Source organism: Ursus americanus, chromosome 5 (genome assembly GCF_024610735.1).
Source record: "Ursus americanus isolate L20-20 chromosome 5, mUrsAme1.1.p, whole genome shotgun sequence".
Lineage (NCBI taxonomy): Eukaryota > Metazoa > Chordata > Mammalia > Carnivora > Ursidae > Ursus > Ursus americanus.
Genome location: NC_142131.1, coordinates 28777527 through 28797674, shown reverse-complemented (window position 1 = coordinate 28797674; position 20148 = coordinate 28777527). Strand labels below are relative to the sequence as shown.

Below are 20148 nucleotides of genomic sequence, written 5' to 3'. Positions count from 1 at the left end.
AGCCATCAAAAAATGAAATATTGACATTTCTAACGATGTGGATGGAACCAGAGGGTATCATGCTAAGCGAAGTAAGTCAATCAGAGAAAGAGAATTATCATTTGATTTTACTCATATGTGGAACTTAAGAAAAAAAACAGAGGATCATAGGGGAAGAGAAGGAAAAATAAAATGAAACCAGAGAGGGAGACAAACCATAAGAGACTCTTAATCACAGGAAATAAACTGAGGGTTGCTGGAAGGGAGGGGGTGGAGAGATGGGGTTACTGGGTGATGGACATTAAGGACACATGATGTAATGATGAGCATTGGGTATTATGTAAGACTGACGAATCACTGACCTCTACATCTGAAAATAATAATACGCTATATGTTAAACAATTGAATTGAGGGGCGCCCGGGTAGCGCAGTCATTAAGCGTCTGCCTTCGGCTCAAAGCGTGATCCCAGAGTTCTGGGATCAAGCCCCACATGAGGCTTCTCGCTGGGAGCCTGCTTCTTCCTCTCCCACTCCCCCTGCTTGTGTTCCCTCTCTCGCTGGCTATCTCTCTCTGTCAAATAAATAAATAAAATCTTAAAAAAAAATAAAATAAATAATTGAATTGAAATAAAAAACAGAATAAAAAATATTTAAGAAATTTAAAAAAAGAACACAGTGAATTAAGAGGATAATACACTTAAGACTCTACCCTACAATAAACAGTAAAAAATCTTAATTTTCTAACAATATACGTGTATGTACATGAGAGATATACTACATAAATGAGAATTCAAATTCCATTCATTTTTAAGTTATAAAATTTAAGTTATAAAAGTTATCTGTAAAATTATCACAGGCCCTAATAGGCTCACAAGTAAAAACCAGCATAGGGTCTCTATAACCAAAATAAAGTTAAAGATGTCTAAAGAATGTTTGTCGGGGGGCGCCTGGGTGGCGCAGTCGTTAAGCGTCTGCCTTCCACTCAGGGCGTGATCCCAGCGTTCTGGGATCGAGCCCCACATCAGGCTCCTCCTCTGGGAGCCTGCTTCTTCCTCTCCCACTCCCCCTGCTTGTGTTCCCTCTCTCGCTGGCTGTCTCTGTCAGATAAGTTAATAAAATCCTTAAAAAAAAAAAAAAAAAAGTGTTTGTGGGGAGAAAACCTGTCACTGGGTTTACTTAGTGTAAGTACAGACTAACTGTAAGAGCTAATCAGAGAAGCCTCCATGGGGTGTAATGTTCCACATACCATTAGAGATCGTTGGCATTATTAACAAAGCACCTACCTGTACAATTTCTGTATTGCATGGGCTGCATTCTTCCTAACATATGGTGATAAATCAGCAGAAGCCTCCTTAATAGCAAGCATCATAATAGGTACAATAATTGGTACTCTAATACTTGACAGAACTCTCAAAGCACTTGCACGGATTAGTTGATTTGGGTCCTGAAAAAGTTCAAAAATATTCATCAAAATTTCAAGTTTAACATTTCAATGACATCTTTATGACACAGCTAATTGGTGTTCACAGGGTACAATATCACAATAGGAAAAAAGCTACTTAATTTAAAGAATTAGTATATAGAAATGGGTTAAGGAAAAAGAGTTAGATAAATGTTTACTTCTCTGAATAATGTTTAAACAAGAAAAGTAATGGTTATAATTCTAGTTGATCATTCATTACTAAACATGTTAGGTTTTTAGAGTTTCACAATGACAAAATGCTACAAGCTATAAATTTTATCTTTAAAAAGTCATGTCCCCTCATTACACACTTTGAACAACTAGTTGGTATAATGATGAAGAGTTCTTTGATGCATGATAATGATTAAATAGAACATAAAGGAACCTACAGAAAATGAAACACACTGGGAAAGGTCTAGTTGGTCATATATATTATTTTCTAAGGACACTGACTAGGCAATGTGAGAGGCCTTTCAACTCTTTCAAAACACTACTGTGCTATTTAGATTATTGCTCCAGTTCTTTAAATCACACACCTTCAACTTCACACAAACCTTGTAGCTATTTGCTGGCTCAGTCTATTATTTACCTTTAGAGCTCGCTGGAAAGTGCTTATGGACAAGAGTGCCAGATCCTGCTGTTCTTCAGCATACCGGACCAGGTAAACATATACTAACTTCTTGATCTGTTAAAAAAAAAAAATCATTTAATCCTAGCCAAAATTAAAAATTCAATGTTTTATATACCAAATCCATTCTCAATTTTCCTTAAGTAAATAACTGAATAGCTTATATTATAACGTTAATATATTGTAGGATAATGAATGGCAACAAAAAAACGCTTGTAAAATAAGCATTTTAATAATCTAATCTATAACAGTAACATCCTATCAAGGTGTTTTGTAACAACACTCTAACAGGTCTTAAGGGTTCTTGCTTCAAGCTTATGCAATCCTTGTTTGCTGAGACTTTAAGTCTGTAGATGAATTAACCTACTTTCCTTGAGAACTGCAGACCACCAGCCTTAAGGAGTAAAGGACCAGTCTTCCCCAGAGAAGTCCTGAACACACTGGAACACAGCTGCTGCTGCTGCAAGCAAGTCTGTTCAGGGTCATGTCAACATATGACTATTTGCCTGGGCACCACCTCCTCCTGCAGATAGCCCACCCCGAGCCCCCAGTGTCCCACATCTTCCCCTTTAAAACTTTCTGGCTTTGCCTGGACAGGGAAGATGGTCTTTGGGAGGTTAGTACACCATCCTTCCAGGCTGCCAGCTTCCTGAATAAAGCAACCTTTCATTTCTCACCATCACCTGTCTCTCTACTGATTTTCAAACAGCGAGCAGGTGAACCTGAGTTCAGAACCAGTCTGTCTTATACACTTTCTCTTGAAGGGAATAAAAAATCCCTGAGCAAAGCTCAAACAAGAATATTAAAATATTAACTGAATTGTAAAAACATTTTCAAAATAAGGGATACAAATACTAGAAAGAGCTGGGTTCTGTCCACTAACTACATAGTATTTGAACTTATGTTTCCTCATCAACCAAAAGGTGCTAGTGTCCCAACTCTGACCATATGGCAATATTCACATTCCAATATACACTACATGATATTTTCAGCTCAGTAAGAATAAGTTATGACAATAATACCAATTTAATGTAATAAAAATTCCAAAAGACTGGAAGTGTCTTTCAAAAACTGTTTTAAATGACAATTTAATCACTGTCTATAACAGAATTATGAAAATTAAATAAAAATTAGAATTTGAGTTGAAATTCATCAACTGCTTCTTTTGGACACTGCTCACAGCCTATATCCTCCTTCTCAAGTATCTTCAGACACCAGTGCCTGATTAATTTCTTAGGTATCAGCAGAGTACAGATCTAAAACCTTATGGAATGTTCAAAGAGCACAAGAAATGAGGGGAAGTACCTGCAAATAGGTGGAATTGATGCTGGAAAGGAAAAAGAGTGCTACACCAGGCCATATTTTAGGTCCTACTAACCAATCTGAACTTTTTAAAAGATTAACTGCCATGACTATCCTTCTCTCATCCCCCAATTTCCTTTGACGCAGTGTAGTTTTGTTTTGTTTTCCTTAAGTAAGCTCTAGGCCCAATGTGGAGCTTGAACCTACAACCCCAAGATCAAGAGTCACATGCTCCGCCAAGTAAGCCAGCGAGGCGCCCCAACACAGCATAGTTTGGAGTTCCCTCACTATCCTGTTTGCTTCCTTCTGAACTCACTCCAATTTGTCTGAATTACTTTCAGTGTAGTACTCCAAACCACAAATGAGATTTAAGTAGAACAAACAAGTTGAGGCCATCTTCTGTGTGAGGGGCTTCCACTGACACAGCTAATTCTTAAACATAACAATACATCTTTTCTACATGTACACTGACTAAATCAAGCCATATTTAAGTAAATGCTCTGGTCAGGTTTTCTTCTTTTAAAAAAAGGGCAAGATCTTACATTTATCTATAGAAACTGTCAACAAATTAAATTCAATCCATCGCGGCACCCTCTTAAGATAATTTTAGACCTTAACTTGTATTTCAACCTATTTTGGTATTCTTTACAATTTTATAAGTACAAGTGAAAACTTAATGAGCATACCTTCTACATCTTATCATTATTTTTAAAAAATGCTAAACACATCATGTTGTTGATACCAATCCATTCTTCTACAGTGTACAGACAGGATTATAGGTGAAAGTAACAAAAAAATTTATTTACAAATACTCTTCAGTGGTGAATGGATCAACTAAGTCTTAAAAACAAAATTAAAACTCTTAAAAAATTAAAACTCAGTATCCAATGCTGTCCATAATCTGCCCCAAAATTCCTTTCCAGTCAAAGAGGAACAGTCCCCAGATAGAACTTGCACTTTTTGTCTCCATCTCCACTCAGGTTATCATCCTACCTTCCTCCAAGTTCTGCTAATCATATCTTCCACAAAAGCAAAAGTGAAACAATAAAATGTCTATTAAAGATGAACAGTAAAATAAATCACAGGATACCCACATAACAGTACACTATGTAGCCACTAAATAGATTTAAGTAAATCTATACTTGACATTAAAAATACGTCCTTGTAAAATGTTTGAAGGTGCAAAATAGTATGCATTATATGATCTCATTTCTATATTAATAAAAAACATATTTTATTTTATTAATCTAAGGTACACCAACAACAGTAAGATGTACCATTATTTTATGAACAAAAACCCTGCCAACTGTAAGTCACCATCAATTCTTAAGTCTCACTTGCAGAAACTTTAAAATGCAAAACCAACATCTTAGAATGGACATAATATGGTAATAATAGCAAATACTTTATATATAGCACTAACTATATGCCAGGTGCTATCTCAGTGTTTTACTTAAACTAATTCATTTTAAATTCACAATTCAATAAATAGGTACTATTACTTCTATTTTACACATGAAGAAACTGAAGCACAGCGAGGTTTAGTAACTTGACCAAGATAGCACATCTATTAAATGAAGAACTAGAACTCAAACTTAAGCCTAAGTTAAGAAATCTATATAGTAGGGGCGCCTGGGTGGCGCAGTCGTTAAGCATCTGCCTTTGGCTCAGGGCGTGATCCCAGTGTTCTGGGATCGAGCCCCACATCAGGCTCCTCCCTCCGCTAGGAGCCTGCTTCTTCCTCTCCCACTCCCCCTGCCTGTGTTCTCTCCCTCGCTGGCTGTCTCTGTCAAATAAATAAATAAAATCTTAAAAAAAAAAAATCTATATAGTAAAATGTTAATGGTGTTTATAACTGAGGTAACATTAACCAGTGACCTTCACTCTTTATGTCTTTATTATTTAATTTTTTTTACAATGAATATTAATTTTTTGTTCAGATAAAACAATAAAGATATTTTAACTTTGGGATGATTCTCATCTTTCCAAATGTCTTCTACTATAAAATAATAGTACTTTTTCTGATTATAAAAGTATCTGAAACTTTTTCATTATTAAAAAAATTGTCAAACTGAATATATTTTTAAGTTCTTACATTTCCACAAAGACAGCTTTTTCTGTAGCATCGATAAGATACAGCCACTAGAACTGTTTTAAACCTCTCTAATAGGTCAAAAAACTCAAGCTAAATGAACATACTTTTGCCAGTCAACCAATCTGTGACAGTCCTTCACTTTGGAACATCAGCCTATCAGGAACAAACTCACTCAAAAACAAAACAAAACAAAAACAAAAAACACCTCCAAGGGCCAATCAATCAACAGCAGTCTCACCCAAGTGATCCCATACATACAGATGGTTATCAGCTCACCTAGGCCACTGAAAGTCCACAAACCCTTCAATGTTCACATAGAAGTAAGCAATCTTACACAAGAATACAAGTAGGTTCCAAAATTATGTGATACTACTATGTAAGCAACCATATGATCCAAAATATAACGAATGTTTTAGATTGTATTTAAATGGAAATATAAAGTTTTTAATTACAGTTTAAGAAGCATTTATCTAATTGTCTGAGCTATACATAGCTTTCTCCACTACCAGATTTTTAAGTTCCTAAGATTACAACAGTGCCAAAAGGCAATTAACACTTGCCAGTTGACTGATTTATAGCATTTTCAATAAATCAAATCAACACACCGATGCATTTTTATGTAAGATATTTCTCAAATCCACCTTAGAATGATAAAGAGGTTACTTAAATACAGGAACCATTCCTTATTCATCTGTATATTCTCAGTACCTATATCACAAGCCTGGCATATAGTAAGAGTTCGATAATTGGCTGAATGAAACATCACAGCCCAGTGGTATACTGAAAAAATTTATTAAGACATTTCCCATTAGATTGCTACATCAGGAATCTAACTTACCACCACAATGGTTATACTTCACCAAAGAGATGCCTAGAAAAACACCAACATATTATGAAAACATGATAGGTATTACAAAGATTGCCTCGAAAGTCTTTAACTTATGGATTTAAAAAAATTAATCATTTAAAGTATTCTTTCTCTTTACTAATTATATATATTCAGATCCAGTCTATAGTTCTCTGGAAAGTTCTGAAAGAAAATGGGTTAGAGTCTACCCATCCCCTCATCCTCCTGTGATTTATTTCTCAGCAACACCTTTATTTATCAAGTAAGGTACAGGCAACTTTTAAAGCTGAATTATGAACTCCAGAATATATCCAGGGGTTTATATTGGCAACACTGAAACATTCAGAACCACAGCTGAGCTAGCAGGCATTGCTGTAATTACTCACTATTGGAGAAGGATTTTTGTGACTGTTATAGCAAAAAGCATAACAATATTAAATCACAGAAGGTTGCAAAACACCAAATTTGTTCTAGTTCTGTTATAAGAATCAATCAATATTGACCACAAGAGGCCTATGCACTGACTGGCTGCAGGTGTGCAAAGAAAGCCTAGTTTCCCTGAAACCATTCTGTGACCAGAAATGGGAGTACTTAAAGCTCCGTGACTACACCATTCTCTCATCAGTTACCTTCATTCAATGTTACAACACTCCTTGCTGTAAAGCTAATCATAGCAGAGCCCCAGTAGGCTGGAAGAACACAGGCAGATCTGTTTAATTAGTTTATCAATACTAGTACATCAAACTTCATGAGTTATTGACTAAACCTTTGATTATTTTTGTACTATAACCACTGATTGCTTACTAGGTAACTTTTGGTATCATTTGACATCAAACGGAAGATGACGTACAACTTAACTGTGTCTAAGGCAACATGTACTAATAAAAATGAAATTTTGCAGTTGACAGCAATGAAACATCAATCCTCTAAACATAAATTTTAAGAAGCTTATGTCAGTTTTCCCACAACATTAGAGAATTAAAGCATATTTCAAAAAACAAGGTATTTCAAGAACAAAAGAAATCCAACAAATAGACCGATAATTATGTTTATACTGACATTTTTGTTGCAGAACATTAGGCAGTATAAGAGAATCTGAGTGTAAAGGGAAAAGATGAACAAACACGTAAGTTCTACTATTATAACTACCGAACAGTACAAACAGCTTTGGATGAACAATAAAGAATACAGAATTTTCTGTTTACAGGAAGACTAGAAGTCCAGGGGGAACTAGTTAAGTTACTACCAATTTCTAAGGAATTGCTCATTTCTACCAATCTCTAAAACATAAAAAAATGTATACCAATGACAGATACCTCCCAAAGGATAGCTAATACCAGATGTTGATTTGGGGCCAAAGTAACTAAGGCAGGAGGAGGAGGAAGGAAGCACCAAACAGGCAGGATGGCTCTAAAAGGGGAATGGGTCTAAGATGGGTTCTAAAGACAAGCCACCTGGCTTTCAATTCTGAACTCTGAAACATAATAGCTGTGTGACCTTGGTCAGATAATTTAACCTCTCTGTTATCTTGCCCTAATATATAAAATTTGGGAAATGACAGAATCAACCTCACAGGGTTATTTATGAGGATAAAATGAGGATATATGTGAGGTACTAACAACCTAGCACACACAGCATCTTTTAAATGTTAGCAATCATTGTTCCTAGGAATAGAGACTCACACCTAAGTCCAATATTAAATCAATCAAGTGTTCTGATATTAATTTACCCAAGTTAGTCAAACTGAGTTTATGATGGCTAATCATTTTGGTAGCAAAATTCACCTATCCAAAATATATAATGTATGCATTATCTAATAAAAAAAAATTAAGTAGACTTTAAACAGTATCTAAAAATGGGTTTAAAGTACTTATCTTTAAAATCTTATAAATTATTCTAATAAAGTTAAAATGGTGAGGAAAATATTTCTTTTTATATATGGAAATGTGTACTCTAGAAATTGTATAAAATATACTCCTACTTTTACTTTCCAGATTTTGAATACATAAATCCAAGATTATTTAAACTAACTTACCTTATATGAGGAAAAACTATTTAAACTACATTAGAGACATAGTAACACCCAATCCACTGTTATAGTGTTAAAATAATAGCTAAGAGTCTACTTCATATCAATCTTGTATTTGTATTATATAACAACTAAAGCGTGACCTCACTGATCTTATTGTTCTACTTACACAAAAAATTCTACCATCATTCTCAAGTTAAGATTATTTTAGTCACTCTTTCTGTACCTACCCAATCCTTTCATTAAAAAGAAAATGTGCTCTGTTTCTAAAACTAAAAATACTTAATCATTGACGATAAAATTGCTAAAGATATATGGCTCAGTCAGTATATTCTGGCCATAAAGCACTATAAGACACTGCTATAGAAGTCTGATGTAGAGGTTGGAAAAGATGATGTGAATTTTCAAGTTTGTCACCAGTTATAAATTGACAATTCCACATACAAAGTAGGGAAAACTGAGACTAATGTTTCATTTGATCAATAACATTCCATATATATTTTAAGGCTTTAGGAACAATTACAGATTTTTATATGAAGCTATAATTCAATAATAGCTGAGAGACCTGATTTACCCTCCTACCTTAACCAAAGAAGATCGAGGGAAAAATAGTTTTCATATGTTGGACAACAAGCAGCACAGTATGTGAATCCTCAGAGGGAAAAGTCAAATGAGTGTGACTCTAGAGGGTAGTATATCCACCAGCACACCAAGGGCAACTCAAACAGAATCCAGAAGACTCACCGTGCTGAGAGAGAAATTAAAGTTCAGAGGCCAACGCTGCTAGAATTTGCAGAGCAGAAAAACAAACAGAAGGAAACTTCACAGAGATAGTGAGAGGGAGAGAGAGAGCACACACACTGTAGGTAACAATCACCAAGTCTTAGACTAAGCACTGACATGCACAAGAGTGAGCTAAACTATTTGAGGCCAGACCAAAAAAACAAAACAAAACAAAAAAACAAAAGAACACAGAACACCAAAAACAAGCACTGGAAAAACGTAGGCAAAACAGATCTCAAAGATCACAAAAAGCTAGGAATAATTCATGTTTCTACCAGCCAGAGAGAAAATGTCTGATGAACACATGGGTTTTTGAGTAGAATCCTAAAAACAGCATCACCTTAGGAGTGGGATTAAATTAATCTAGACTAAAAATATTTCTGTACTCCCTGATTAATCTTAACCACATGCTTTGCAAAATCAAATGATTCCATATAACTGTACACTACAAAAAAACCCAACACAATTTAAAGGAATACAACAAGATCTAGCAGACGACAACATAAATTTCATATTGTTTAGTATCTAATTAAAATTTACTAAAGATATTAAAAATCTAGGAAAATATAAATCATAACCATGAGAAAAATCAATCTATAGAAAAAGACTCAAAATGACAGAAATGATAGAAATAGCAGAAGGGCACCTGGCTGGCTCAGTTGGTAGAACATGTGACTCTTGATTTCAGAGTCATGAGTTTGAGCCCCACACTGGGTATACAGTTTACTTTAAAATACAATTTTTCAAAAAAAAGAAGAAAAGAACTTTATAGTAACTATTATAAATATGCTCCATATGCCCAAGAAGGTAGACAAAAATATGACTATCTTGAGGAGAGAATTGCAAGACGTGAAAGTGACCCAATGAAACATCCAGAGATGAAAAATACAAGAGTTGATAGTTGAAGAGATTAACAAGTTAGACACAACAAAGGAAAAGTCAGTTAACTTGAGTATACAGCAAGAGAAACTATCAAAACGAAGCAGAAAAAGACTGGGAAAAAACCGAACACGGTATCAGTGACCTGTAGGACAACATCAATTAGTCTGTATGTGTACCAGAAGTGCCAGAAGGAGTAAAGAGAAAATATATTTTTGAAAAATTAATGGCTGAAATGTTTCCAAATTTCAAGAAAATCAAAAGTCCACAAATAGAAGATGCTCAACAAACTTGAAGGAGGATAAACATGAAAAAAAAGACGTCAAGGCATATCATAATAAAGTTCAGATCCAGTGCTAGAAAGAAAATCTTAAAACCAACAAGAGAAAAGAAAGACACATTACACACAATGAAACAGAGATTAACAATGACAGGAAACTTGTAGGACAGAAAACAATGAAATATTTTTTAAATACCAAACAAAAAAGACCGTAACCTAGAACTGTAGATTTTACTAGGCAAAAATATTTTCAAATTGTAGGCAAAATAAAGACTTTTTAAAACAAAAGCTGAAATACCAGCAAAACAAGAAATGTCCTCTAGTCATAAGGAAAATAATACCAAATACGCTATTTGGGCCTATACAAAGGAATGAAGAGGGCCACAAATGTTAAAAATGAGAGAACATGTAAAAGACTTCGGGGAGCAGGCAACTCATTTTTAAATCTCTTTAATAGATAACTGAACTTCGGGTAATTTTGGAATAAAATTGTACCAGAACAATTTCCCACAGAAAACTAAAAAGCTAGGCATATTACAAAAGCACTGTGGGCCCTGGTGGTGAAACAGCAGCAGACATACTCTAGTTAAGAGTATATGCTCAAAGGTGACAAGAAAGAGCCATGTAAATACCCCATTCCCATGGCTTTCTGACAAGGCCAAGTGAATACTGGATGAAGCACAAATAGAGGCACTGATGGACAAACCAGTCTCTCTGGTGAAAGGAACCAAAAAAAAAATGAACTTAGGAAAATTATGGCCACTGAAGAAAGTAGGGGAATCCCAGCAGGGAGAAAGCTGGAGACAGGCTCCTCAAACAATCTCCACCCACATCTCTGACGAACTCCTGAACCATGCAAGCAGAGAACAGACTCAAAGCAGCTCAGCAAAAGACAAAAAATACAAAATGAGAGTGAAGCTGCTACTTAAGAAATAGAACTTCCAATCTGAACCCAGTCAAGATAACCACCCTCAAAAATACCACATGTGGAGGAAAAATAAAAGAATACAGAATCTCCAGGATTTAATGTAATGTCAAGAACAGAACTCAAAATAAGAATAACCAAGGAAACAGAATACTGGAATACTGTGTACATATACACAGACACAAGAAACACAAGAAAATCAACCAAATGCAAGCTTGAGATAAACAAGATATTGGAACCAGCAGACAACAACTTTAGAGATGCTATTACACTTATTCTTAATTAGGTAAAAGAAAATGTTGTGCTCTCAAATAATGAAGAATAAAGCAAATCTTGGCAAAGGAATAGAAAAAATAAGAAAGAAACAAATTCTAAAATGAAAAACGGTTCACTAAATGTACAATCAAATGGAGATGGCAGAAGAATGAGGAGGTGAAACAGAAAACAGATGAATAAAAATCCAATGTGAAGAAAACAAAAAAGATATAAGAAAAGCAACAAAGCTTCATACACTGTTAGATAATATCAAAAATATAACATACATGTAATTTCACTACCAGAAGAGGAGAATGGAGCAAAATATTATATGAAGAAATAATGGCCATGCTGATGTTTACAGTAGCATTAATTACAAAAGCCAAGATATAGAAGTAGCCCAAGTGTCCATCGACTGACAAATGGATAAAGAAGAGGTGGGTGGGTGGATGTGTGTGTGTCCGTGCATGTGTTTGTGTGTCTATGGATATATGGAATATTACTCAGCCATAAAGAAGAATGAAATCATGCCATTTGCAATGACGTGGATGGAGCTAGAGAACATGATGCTAAGTGAAATAAATCAGTTGGAGAAAGACAAATACCCTATGATTTCATTCCTATGTAGAATTTAAGAAACAAAACAAAGGGAAAGAGAGAAACAAAAAACAAGAAATAGACTCTTAACCATAGAGAACAAAACAATGGTTACCACGGGGCAGGTGGGTAGGGGATGGGTTAAATAGGTGATGGGGATTAAGGAGTGCACTTGTCATGATGAGCACAGGGTGATGTTTGGAAGTGTCGAATTATTATGCTGTACACCCAAAGCTTAAAAAAAAGAAAACAAAAGAACAGAAAACAAATAACAGCCAAAATTTCCCTAAGTTTGATCAAAGGCAGAAATTCATGGATCTAAGATACTCAAGAGACACCAAGTCAAATGAACGCAAAGAAGCTCAAAGCAAGACAACTGAAAGTCAAAGAGTAAAACATGAAAGCATCAAGAGAAAAATGACAAGTTACATAAGTGGTATCAATTATTCAATTAATAGGGACATTACATAAGGAATTACAGAGGATCTTTAAAGCAAAGAAAAACAACAACAACAACAACTATGTAACCCAGAATTCTATGACCAATCAAACGATCCCTTAGGAACAGAGATAAAATGGAAACACTTTCAAATAAGAGATTTCATCACCAGCAAATCTGTACCACAGCAAAAGCTAATGGTACTTTTAAAGGCAGGAAGATAATGATAGTTAGAAATTTGGATATTAACAATACAAAGAACAATGGGCATGGTAAATACTGGATAAATGATCATCACCTTTTTCTGTTTTTTTCCTCTTAATTTCTTTAAAAATCATGAGTACTTAAAGCAAAAATTGCATTATCTTACAATGTTTTTAAACTGACACACATAATAACTAAAACATAAAAGATGGGAGGAATATAGATGTATATAGCTGCAAGATTTCTATATAAGTGAACAGATGCAATATTAAATAAAACTACAAAAGTTAAGAATGAATACAGTCAACTGTAAAAATAAGGCAAAGATAAACAGGTTAAAAATAAAAATAATTGGGGCGCCTTGTTATTAAGTCATTAAGCATTTGCCCTTCGGCTCAGGTCATGATCCCAGGGTCCTGGGATCAAAACCCCACATCGGACTCCCTGCTCAGCAGGAAGCCTGCTTCTCCCTCTCCCACTCCTCCTGCTTGTGTTCCCTCTCTCGCCATCTCTCTCTCTGTCAAATAAATAAATAAAATCTTTAAAAATAAATAAATAATAAAAACAAGAAAATTTAAAATGGGATTTCTTCTGAAACGAGAGGAAAGGAAAAAAGAAACAAAAGGAACAAGTAGAAAAGAAACAGTATAACAGTACACTCAAATCCAAACACATCAATTATGACATTAAGTGTTAAAAAAATAAACAATCCGATTCAAAGGCACAGTTTGACGGAATGGATGGGGAAAAGATGGAGCTACATGCTGTGAATAAGAGACGCATATTAGATACAAAGACACACATAGGCTGAGAGCAAATAGATGAAAAAAAGATACACCATACAAAGAGATGAGAAGGTTAGAGGGGCAATATTAGTAACAAATCAAATAGACTTTAAGACAAAAAGTATTACCAGAAATAAAGAAGGACTTAATTTTAGGATAAAAAGGTCATTTCATCAGGAAGACACAAAAAGAGTGATGCCTGATGGGAGTGCTTTAAAATATATGCTAGAAAATGACTAAATTAAAGGGAGAAATGAACAATTTCAGAATCATGATTGGGAGATTCAAAATCCCTCTCCTAGCAATCAGTGGAACAACTAGACAAGAGGTCAGTAAAAAAAATTTTAAAAATATAAAAAAAATAACACTATCAACCACATTTATTTAAATAACACTTACAGAATATACATTCAACAACAGTAGAATACACATTCTCTTTAATTGCACATGGTATGCACACCAAAATAAACTTTGGTGATCTATAAACAAGTTCTCAAAGTTTAAGAATGAAATAATACTAGGTACGTTTTAAGACTAAAATGGAATTATGTTAATAGCAATCAATGTTAAGATCATTAAGATAACCCTCCCACCCCCAATATCAGGAAATCAAACAACATACTTTTAAATAATCCATGAGTCAAAACAGAAATCATAAAGTAAATAAAAATATTAATTAAACAATAATGAAAATACATAAAATGAAATTTGGAAAACGCAAGTGAAGTAATATTAGGAGAAAATACATAGTGTTAAAGGTTTTACAGTAACAAAAAGATTTGATCTGAGTTTCCAACTCAAGATATTAAAAAAAGAACCAACCCCACATTATGTATAAGCCTGAAATATGAAAGATAAATACAAAAGTTATAATAATAATAATAAATCCATGACACAGAAAACAGAAAAAAGTAAACTGATAAAACCAAAAGCTATTTTTCAAAAAGGTCAATACAACTGATAAGGCTCTAAATTGGTCAAGAGAAAAAGAGAAAATATAAGAACTACGAATATCAGGTATGAAAGAGAAAATATCACTGCAGAAGGCACAGACACTAAAAAAATACTAAAGGAATATTATTAACAACTTTATGTTAATAAACAGACAACCCAGATGAAGTGGATAAACTTCCTGAATGACAAATTACCAACCCAGATCCCAGAAGAAACAGAAAATCTAAATAGTCCTGTGTTGGGGGTTCACCAAAACCATCTTCAGGCTGGATGATTGGCCAGAAGGATTTACAGGACTCAAAACATTGTTTTACTTAGGGTTATGGTCCATTACAGCAAAAGGATATACAGTAAAATTAGTAAAAGGAAAAGGTACATGGGTGAAGAAGTCCAGAGGAAACCAGGCACAAGCTTCCAAGAGTCCTCCCACCAGTGGAATCACCATAAGATCTGCTTAATTCCTTCAGCAACAGTATGAAATGACATGTACAAAGTACTGCCAACCAAGGAAACTTAACTGAGAAAGACTGTCCAATGCATGCAAAAGCAGCAATGAGATTCCACTTTATACCCTCTAGGATAGCTATAATCTAAAAGAAAATAATTTTTTTCAAAAAACAAAAATAAATATCAGTGAAGATGTGGAGAAATTAAAACACATACGGTGTTGATACAAATGTGAAACGATGCAGCTGCTGTGGAAAAGAGTTTGGCAGGTCCTCAAAAAAACATACAGTAACCATAAAACTCAGCAATATCACTACAAGGTATACATACAAGAGAAATGAATACACAGGTTCACACACAAACTTGTACAAAGTGTTTATAGTAGTGTTATTCATGATAGCTAAAAAGTGGAAACAACCCAAGTGTCACTTATGAATGAATATACAAAACTCAGTACACATCCACAGAATGGAATATTATTGGCAATAAAGAGGAATGACGTACTGATGCACACTACAACACGAATGGACTTTGAAAACATCACTTTAAGTGAAAGAAGCCAAACACAAATGTCACATACTATATGACTTCATTTATAAGAAATGCCCAGAATAGGCAAATCCATAAAAACAGAAAGTAGATTTAATGGTTGCATAGGGCTGGGGGCATAAGGAGTGACTACTAATGAAAGCGGGATTACTTTTTGAGGTGATAAAAATACAGAGGAAGTAGACAGTGGTGATGGTTGCACAATTCTGTAAATACACTATAAATCACTGAATGGCACACTTTAAAAGTTATGGCATGTTAACTGTATTTCAATAATCTTTTAAAAAGATGACTGACTAGAGCAAAAATAACCATGTATTTTTAGGAAGTTTTAGCATATTTAAAATTAAAATTCATGACAATATAGGAAAAGATGGAAGGGGAAAATGAAAATTCACTGTCATAAGGTTTTCAAAGTATATGTGAAGACAGTACTAACTTAAAGATGTATACTGTAGTGGTAGACTGTAATAAGATGTACATTGTACACCCTAGGGCAAGCACCTCCTAAATAAATAAATAAAACAGAGATATAGCTTTAATAGTAATATTAATAGCTGATTATGTGAAAAACTCCCTTATATTCTTAATTTCTACTTCTTATACTCCATCTAACTCCACCTAAAACATCTGCCTCGATGTCACTAAGTCCTTGAAAATATTCTGCAGTGGAAATTGCTCCTTCTGTCAAACTTTCCAGACTCAAAAACAGAGTCAAGCACATTCCCCACAGTTGATGGTCACAGTTGTTAGCAATGGGCAAAGAGGAAGCATGTGAGCTGGCATTTTCATTCTCATGCATGTATCACTACTTCTTACTGAGTAAACATATCCTCCAGACAATCACTACCACATCAATTGACAGTGAGATGCGTGACAGACATGATCATTCAATCCTCTTCCTTACTACCTTGTATTCTTTCAAAAACAAGCCATTTGCTCAGATCAATCTCTTATCCCTTTCACTGAACTCTTCATCCTACTCATCTTGCTCAATGGTTTCTACACTGGCTCTTATTTTTCTTTTATACTTTATCAAAAGTCATTAGTCCATCTGACCCAACATTACCTTGGCCTCAAAGATCTTTGAATTCCTGTTTCAAACACCACTTACAAACCCACACAAAGACAAGTAATTGAAGGCTCACAATACATCCTGCCTCTGCCCACCTTCTGCTGTACAGAGGCAGAGTATACCAGAGCTAAAATGTTGCAAGAAAAACACTACATTTGGAGAAATAATACTTGGGTTCAAACACTGCCCTTATACTGCATGAACTTAGGTCTGTTTCAGTGGACATGTGCTATCTTAAAATTAAGTCCCTAGAGCAGAATTTCAAGTAAACTGGCTTCTAAGAATAAGCAACAGTTACCATCATTCACCCAGGTGAATTAATCTCAATTTACTTTTCACATTCTCCATCCAAAAATCCAAATACTGTTTATTTAAGATTATGGACATTTTAACTATAACAAAAAAAATTAGTGATACTTAAGGATCTTATGCTGCATTTCAAAGTAACTGAAAAATATGACTCTTTTACAAAAGGAATCATGAAAATTATGAATCAAAATAGCACCTCAAGGGGCACCTGGGTGGCTTAGCCAGTTGAGCAGTTGAGCATTAGACTCTTGATTTCACTGAGGTCACGATCTCGGGATTGTGGGGTCAGGCTACACACTCTGCACAGAGTCTGCCTAAGATTCTTTCCCGTGCTCCCTCTCTCCCTCCCGCTCTGCTCTTACCAACCCCACCCCCACCGGCTCCGCATATGTGTGCACAGGCTCACACTCTCTCTAAAATAAATAAATCAATAAAATCTTAAAAAAAAAAAAAACAGTACCTCAATATTTTTACTGGCCACATTCTTCACAACAGCAGGAAACAGTTCAGATGCATTTTTCCCTTTTGCAATCATCTGAAGAATAAAAGTAGAGTATTAGAGCTGAAACCTTTTTTAAATTAGTCATTTGAAAATAAAACATAAATTCTAATACATTAAATATTTAGAAAACGATGGGGCGCCTTCAGCTCAGGAAGTGATCCCGGCCTTCTGGGATTGAGCCCCACATCAGGCTCCTCTGCTGGGAGCCTGCTTCTTCCTCTCCCACTTCCCCTGCTGTGTTCCCTCTCTCTCTGGCTGTCTCTCTCTCTATCAAATAAATAAATAAAATCTTAAAAAAATATAAATAAATAAATAAATATTTAGAAAATGGAATCAGCAAATAAGCTATGGAATTAACAAGCTTAATTCTTTTTGAGTTATCTTATTACTTATCTAGACTATCTGCACCAAAGAACCAATGACTTGTGTATCAACATAAATACACAAATACATAGATACATTAAAGAAGAAATATCTAGTAATTTAAGACATAAAACATTTACAGTAGTTTTCTCTGGCTAATGAGGTACGTGTAAATGCTTTTTAAATATGTATACTGTTCTTTATTTCCCAGGTTCTTATATTAAAATTATACTTACATTTGCAATGGAGGCGGGGAGGGGGGGGAGGAGTGGAATGAATGTTATTTTGAACAAGCTATTTCTCCCCCTGGCTTTCTTTTCATGGGTTCTACTTCTCCAACCACTACTTTCCAAAGTTCCCTTCGCCAAGTCCTCTTTTCTGTCCACTAAAGTTCTGTGCACCATCTTTCCAGGCTACACTATTCTGTAATCTCTGAAACTCCTAACATTTCATTCACCTTCAGGACTTAACTCTCACCACTATGGGGGGATCAATTCTCCAAACTCTAGCCCTAAATCTGAGACCTAGTAACACTTCTATAATTGGACATTAGAGGTCTCTCTCATCTCAAACTTGCTGTCTAAAACCAAACTTATTTTTCATGATAAAATGGCATTCATGCTAGAACTTCCTATTTCCACTAATTTTCCCAGATACCAGAAACCACAGAATTATCTGGGTTTCTTTTCAAATCTACAAAATAACTAGGTCCCGTTGTGATTTCTTTGTACAATCACATTAATCCTTTCTCACTGTTACTATCCTAAAATAGGTCACTATCACCTCACAAAGACTTTTTCCAACAGTCTCCTGCTCCTGTCCATAATGTACATCACTGACAGTTTCACAAGCTTAAAACACTACTGTCTTTATGTAAGTCCCTCTCAAAGATTTCAAAAGCCCCTAAGTGCCTAAGAATCCAAACTATTGGGCGACTGACAGGGTTGCTCAGTAGGTTAAGCATCTGCCTTCAGCCTGGGTCATGATCTCAGGATCCCAGGTTCCAGTCCCGCATTGGACTCCCTGCTCAGCAGGGAGTCTGCTTCTCACTCTTCCTCTACCTGTTCCCCTGCTCATGCTCTCTCTCTCTCTCAAATAAATATCTTTAAAAAAAAAAAAAAAGAATCCAAACTATTTCACTTAATAGCACATGCCTTCAGAGTTTGCAACACTGCTTTTAAGCGCATCAATCATTATTGTTCTACACAAATGCTATTATGAAAGTAAACTGACCAGTACCAGAACATTCTCTGGCTCATCTATGACTGTACTCATACCACACCCCCAACTAAATTTACCTTTCACATTCCTCCCAAATTCTAATCGCTCTCCCTTCCTAGAGTCATCTTCTAATACCTGGCCTTCCATGTCACCCAATTCTAATTTCTTCTACAATTTTTTAATTCATACTTTTCATTTGGAATTTTCTATGCACTATATTTTATTGCTATTTATTATAGTTGTATGTCTATCTACATCCCCATTTCCTTTACTCTCATTCCCAGAATATATCTTTATGTCTATTAATAGTCAAGACTTTGGCAGCCACCAAATAAAGTTTAAACTATAGGATAATTTTCTGGAAAGGGATTCTTTATGAATTACACTATATCTAGGAAACTACCTGAAAATATGGAAACTATTAGTTTTATAAATTTATAACAAGTGTTTTACAATATGCTACTTGATATTTTGAGGATTATAATCCCAGTTAGCAATTTCTCAATAATCCTTTCTACAGGATAGCTTAAAAATACTTTAATACAAGCTAATTTTTTTATATTCTATTTCCTTACCTGTCATATTATGATTTGAGTATTCTGGGTTTTTTTTAAAGATTTTATTTGTTTGAGAGAGACAGAGATCAAAAGAGAGAGAGGGAGAGAGAGCACATGCATACACAAAAGGGGGGAGGGGCAGAAAGGGAGGGAGAAGCAGACTCCCCCCAGAGCAGGGAGCCGGAAGCAGGGATCCTGGGACTCCAGGATGACAACACGAGCCGAAGGCAGATGCTTAACTGAATGAGCCACCCAAGCACTCTGACTTGAGTATTTTGTAAACCTGCTGAGTAGTACAGAAAGCTAACAAAATACTGCAGCTAAAACATCTTTGTATGATTTTCACACCTCCTTCAAATTCCTCATCTGTAAAATAAGGAGAGAGGGATCAAATGTTCTCTAGGGCCCGTTGTTTCAGTCACTTAGTGACTACCTGAAGTCAGAGATCCTGTCCTGTTATATCCTATTCTAAGGATTCCCCAACTGTTCTATAGAACACTATTCAAAAAAATGTTAACAGATGACACAAGAAAAAATCCTATAGTCAAATTCATTTAACAAATATTTCCTGAGAGAGCATTACATGCCAGGGACTATTGCAGGCCTTGATGATACAACTGTGAACAGTACACAATGCTTGCCCATTAGAGCTTACCTTCTAACGGGGGTGAGGGACAATAAA

The 20148-nt window shown here is 35.1% G+C and overlaps 1 protein-coding gene across 5 annotated transcripts in view; it reads right to left on the bottom strand.

Moving 5' to 3' along the window:
• AP3B1 (adaptor related protein complex 3 subunit beta 1) overlaps positions 1-20148 on the bottom strand; it is a 248717-nt gene that overhangs the window by 188971 nt on the left and 39598 nt on the right. For all 5 annotated transcript variants that reach the window (XM_045796415.2, XM_045796418.2, XM_045796416.2 and 2 more), the window contains exons 3-5: positions 17284-17358; positions 2031-2126; positions 1263-1423 (exon numbers count right to left, since the gene is read on the bottom strand). In XM_045796415.2, the coding sequence (XP_045652371.1) occupies positions 1263-1423; positions 2031-2126; positions 17284-17358 (332 nt within the window). The remainder of the gene's footprint in view (positions 1-1262; positions 1424-2030; positions 2127-17283; positions 17359-20148) is intronic.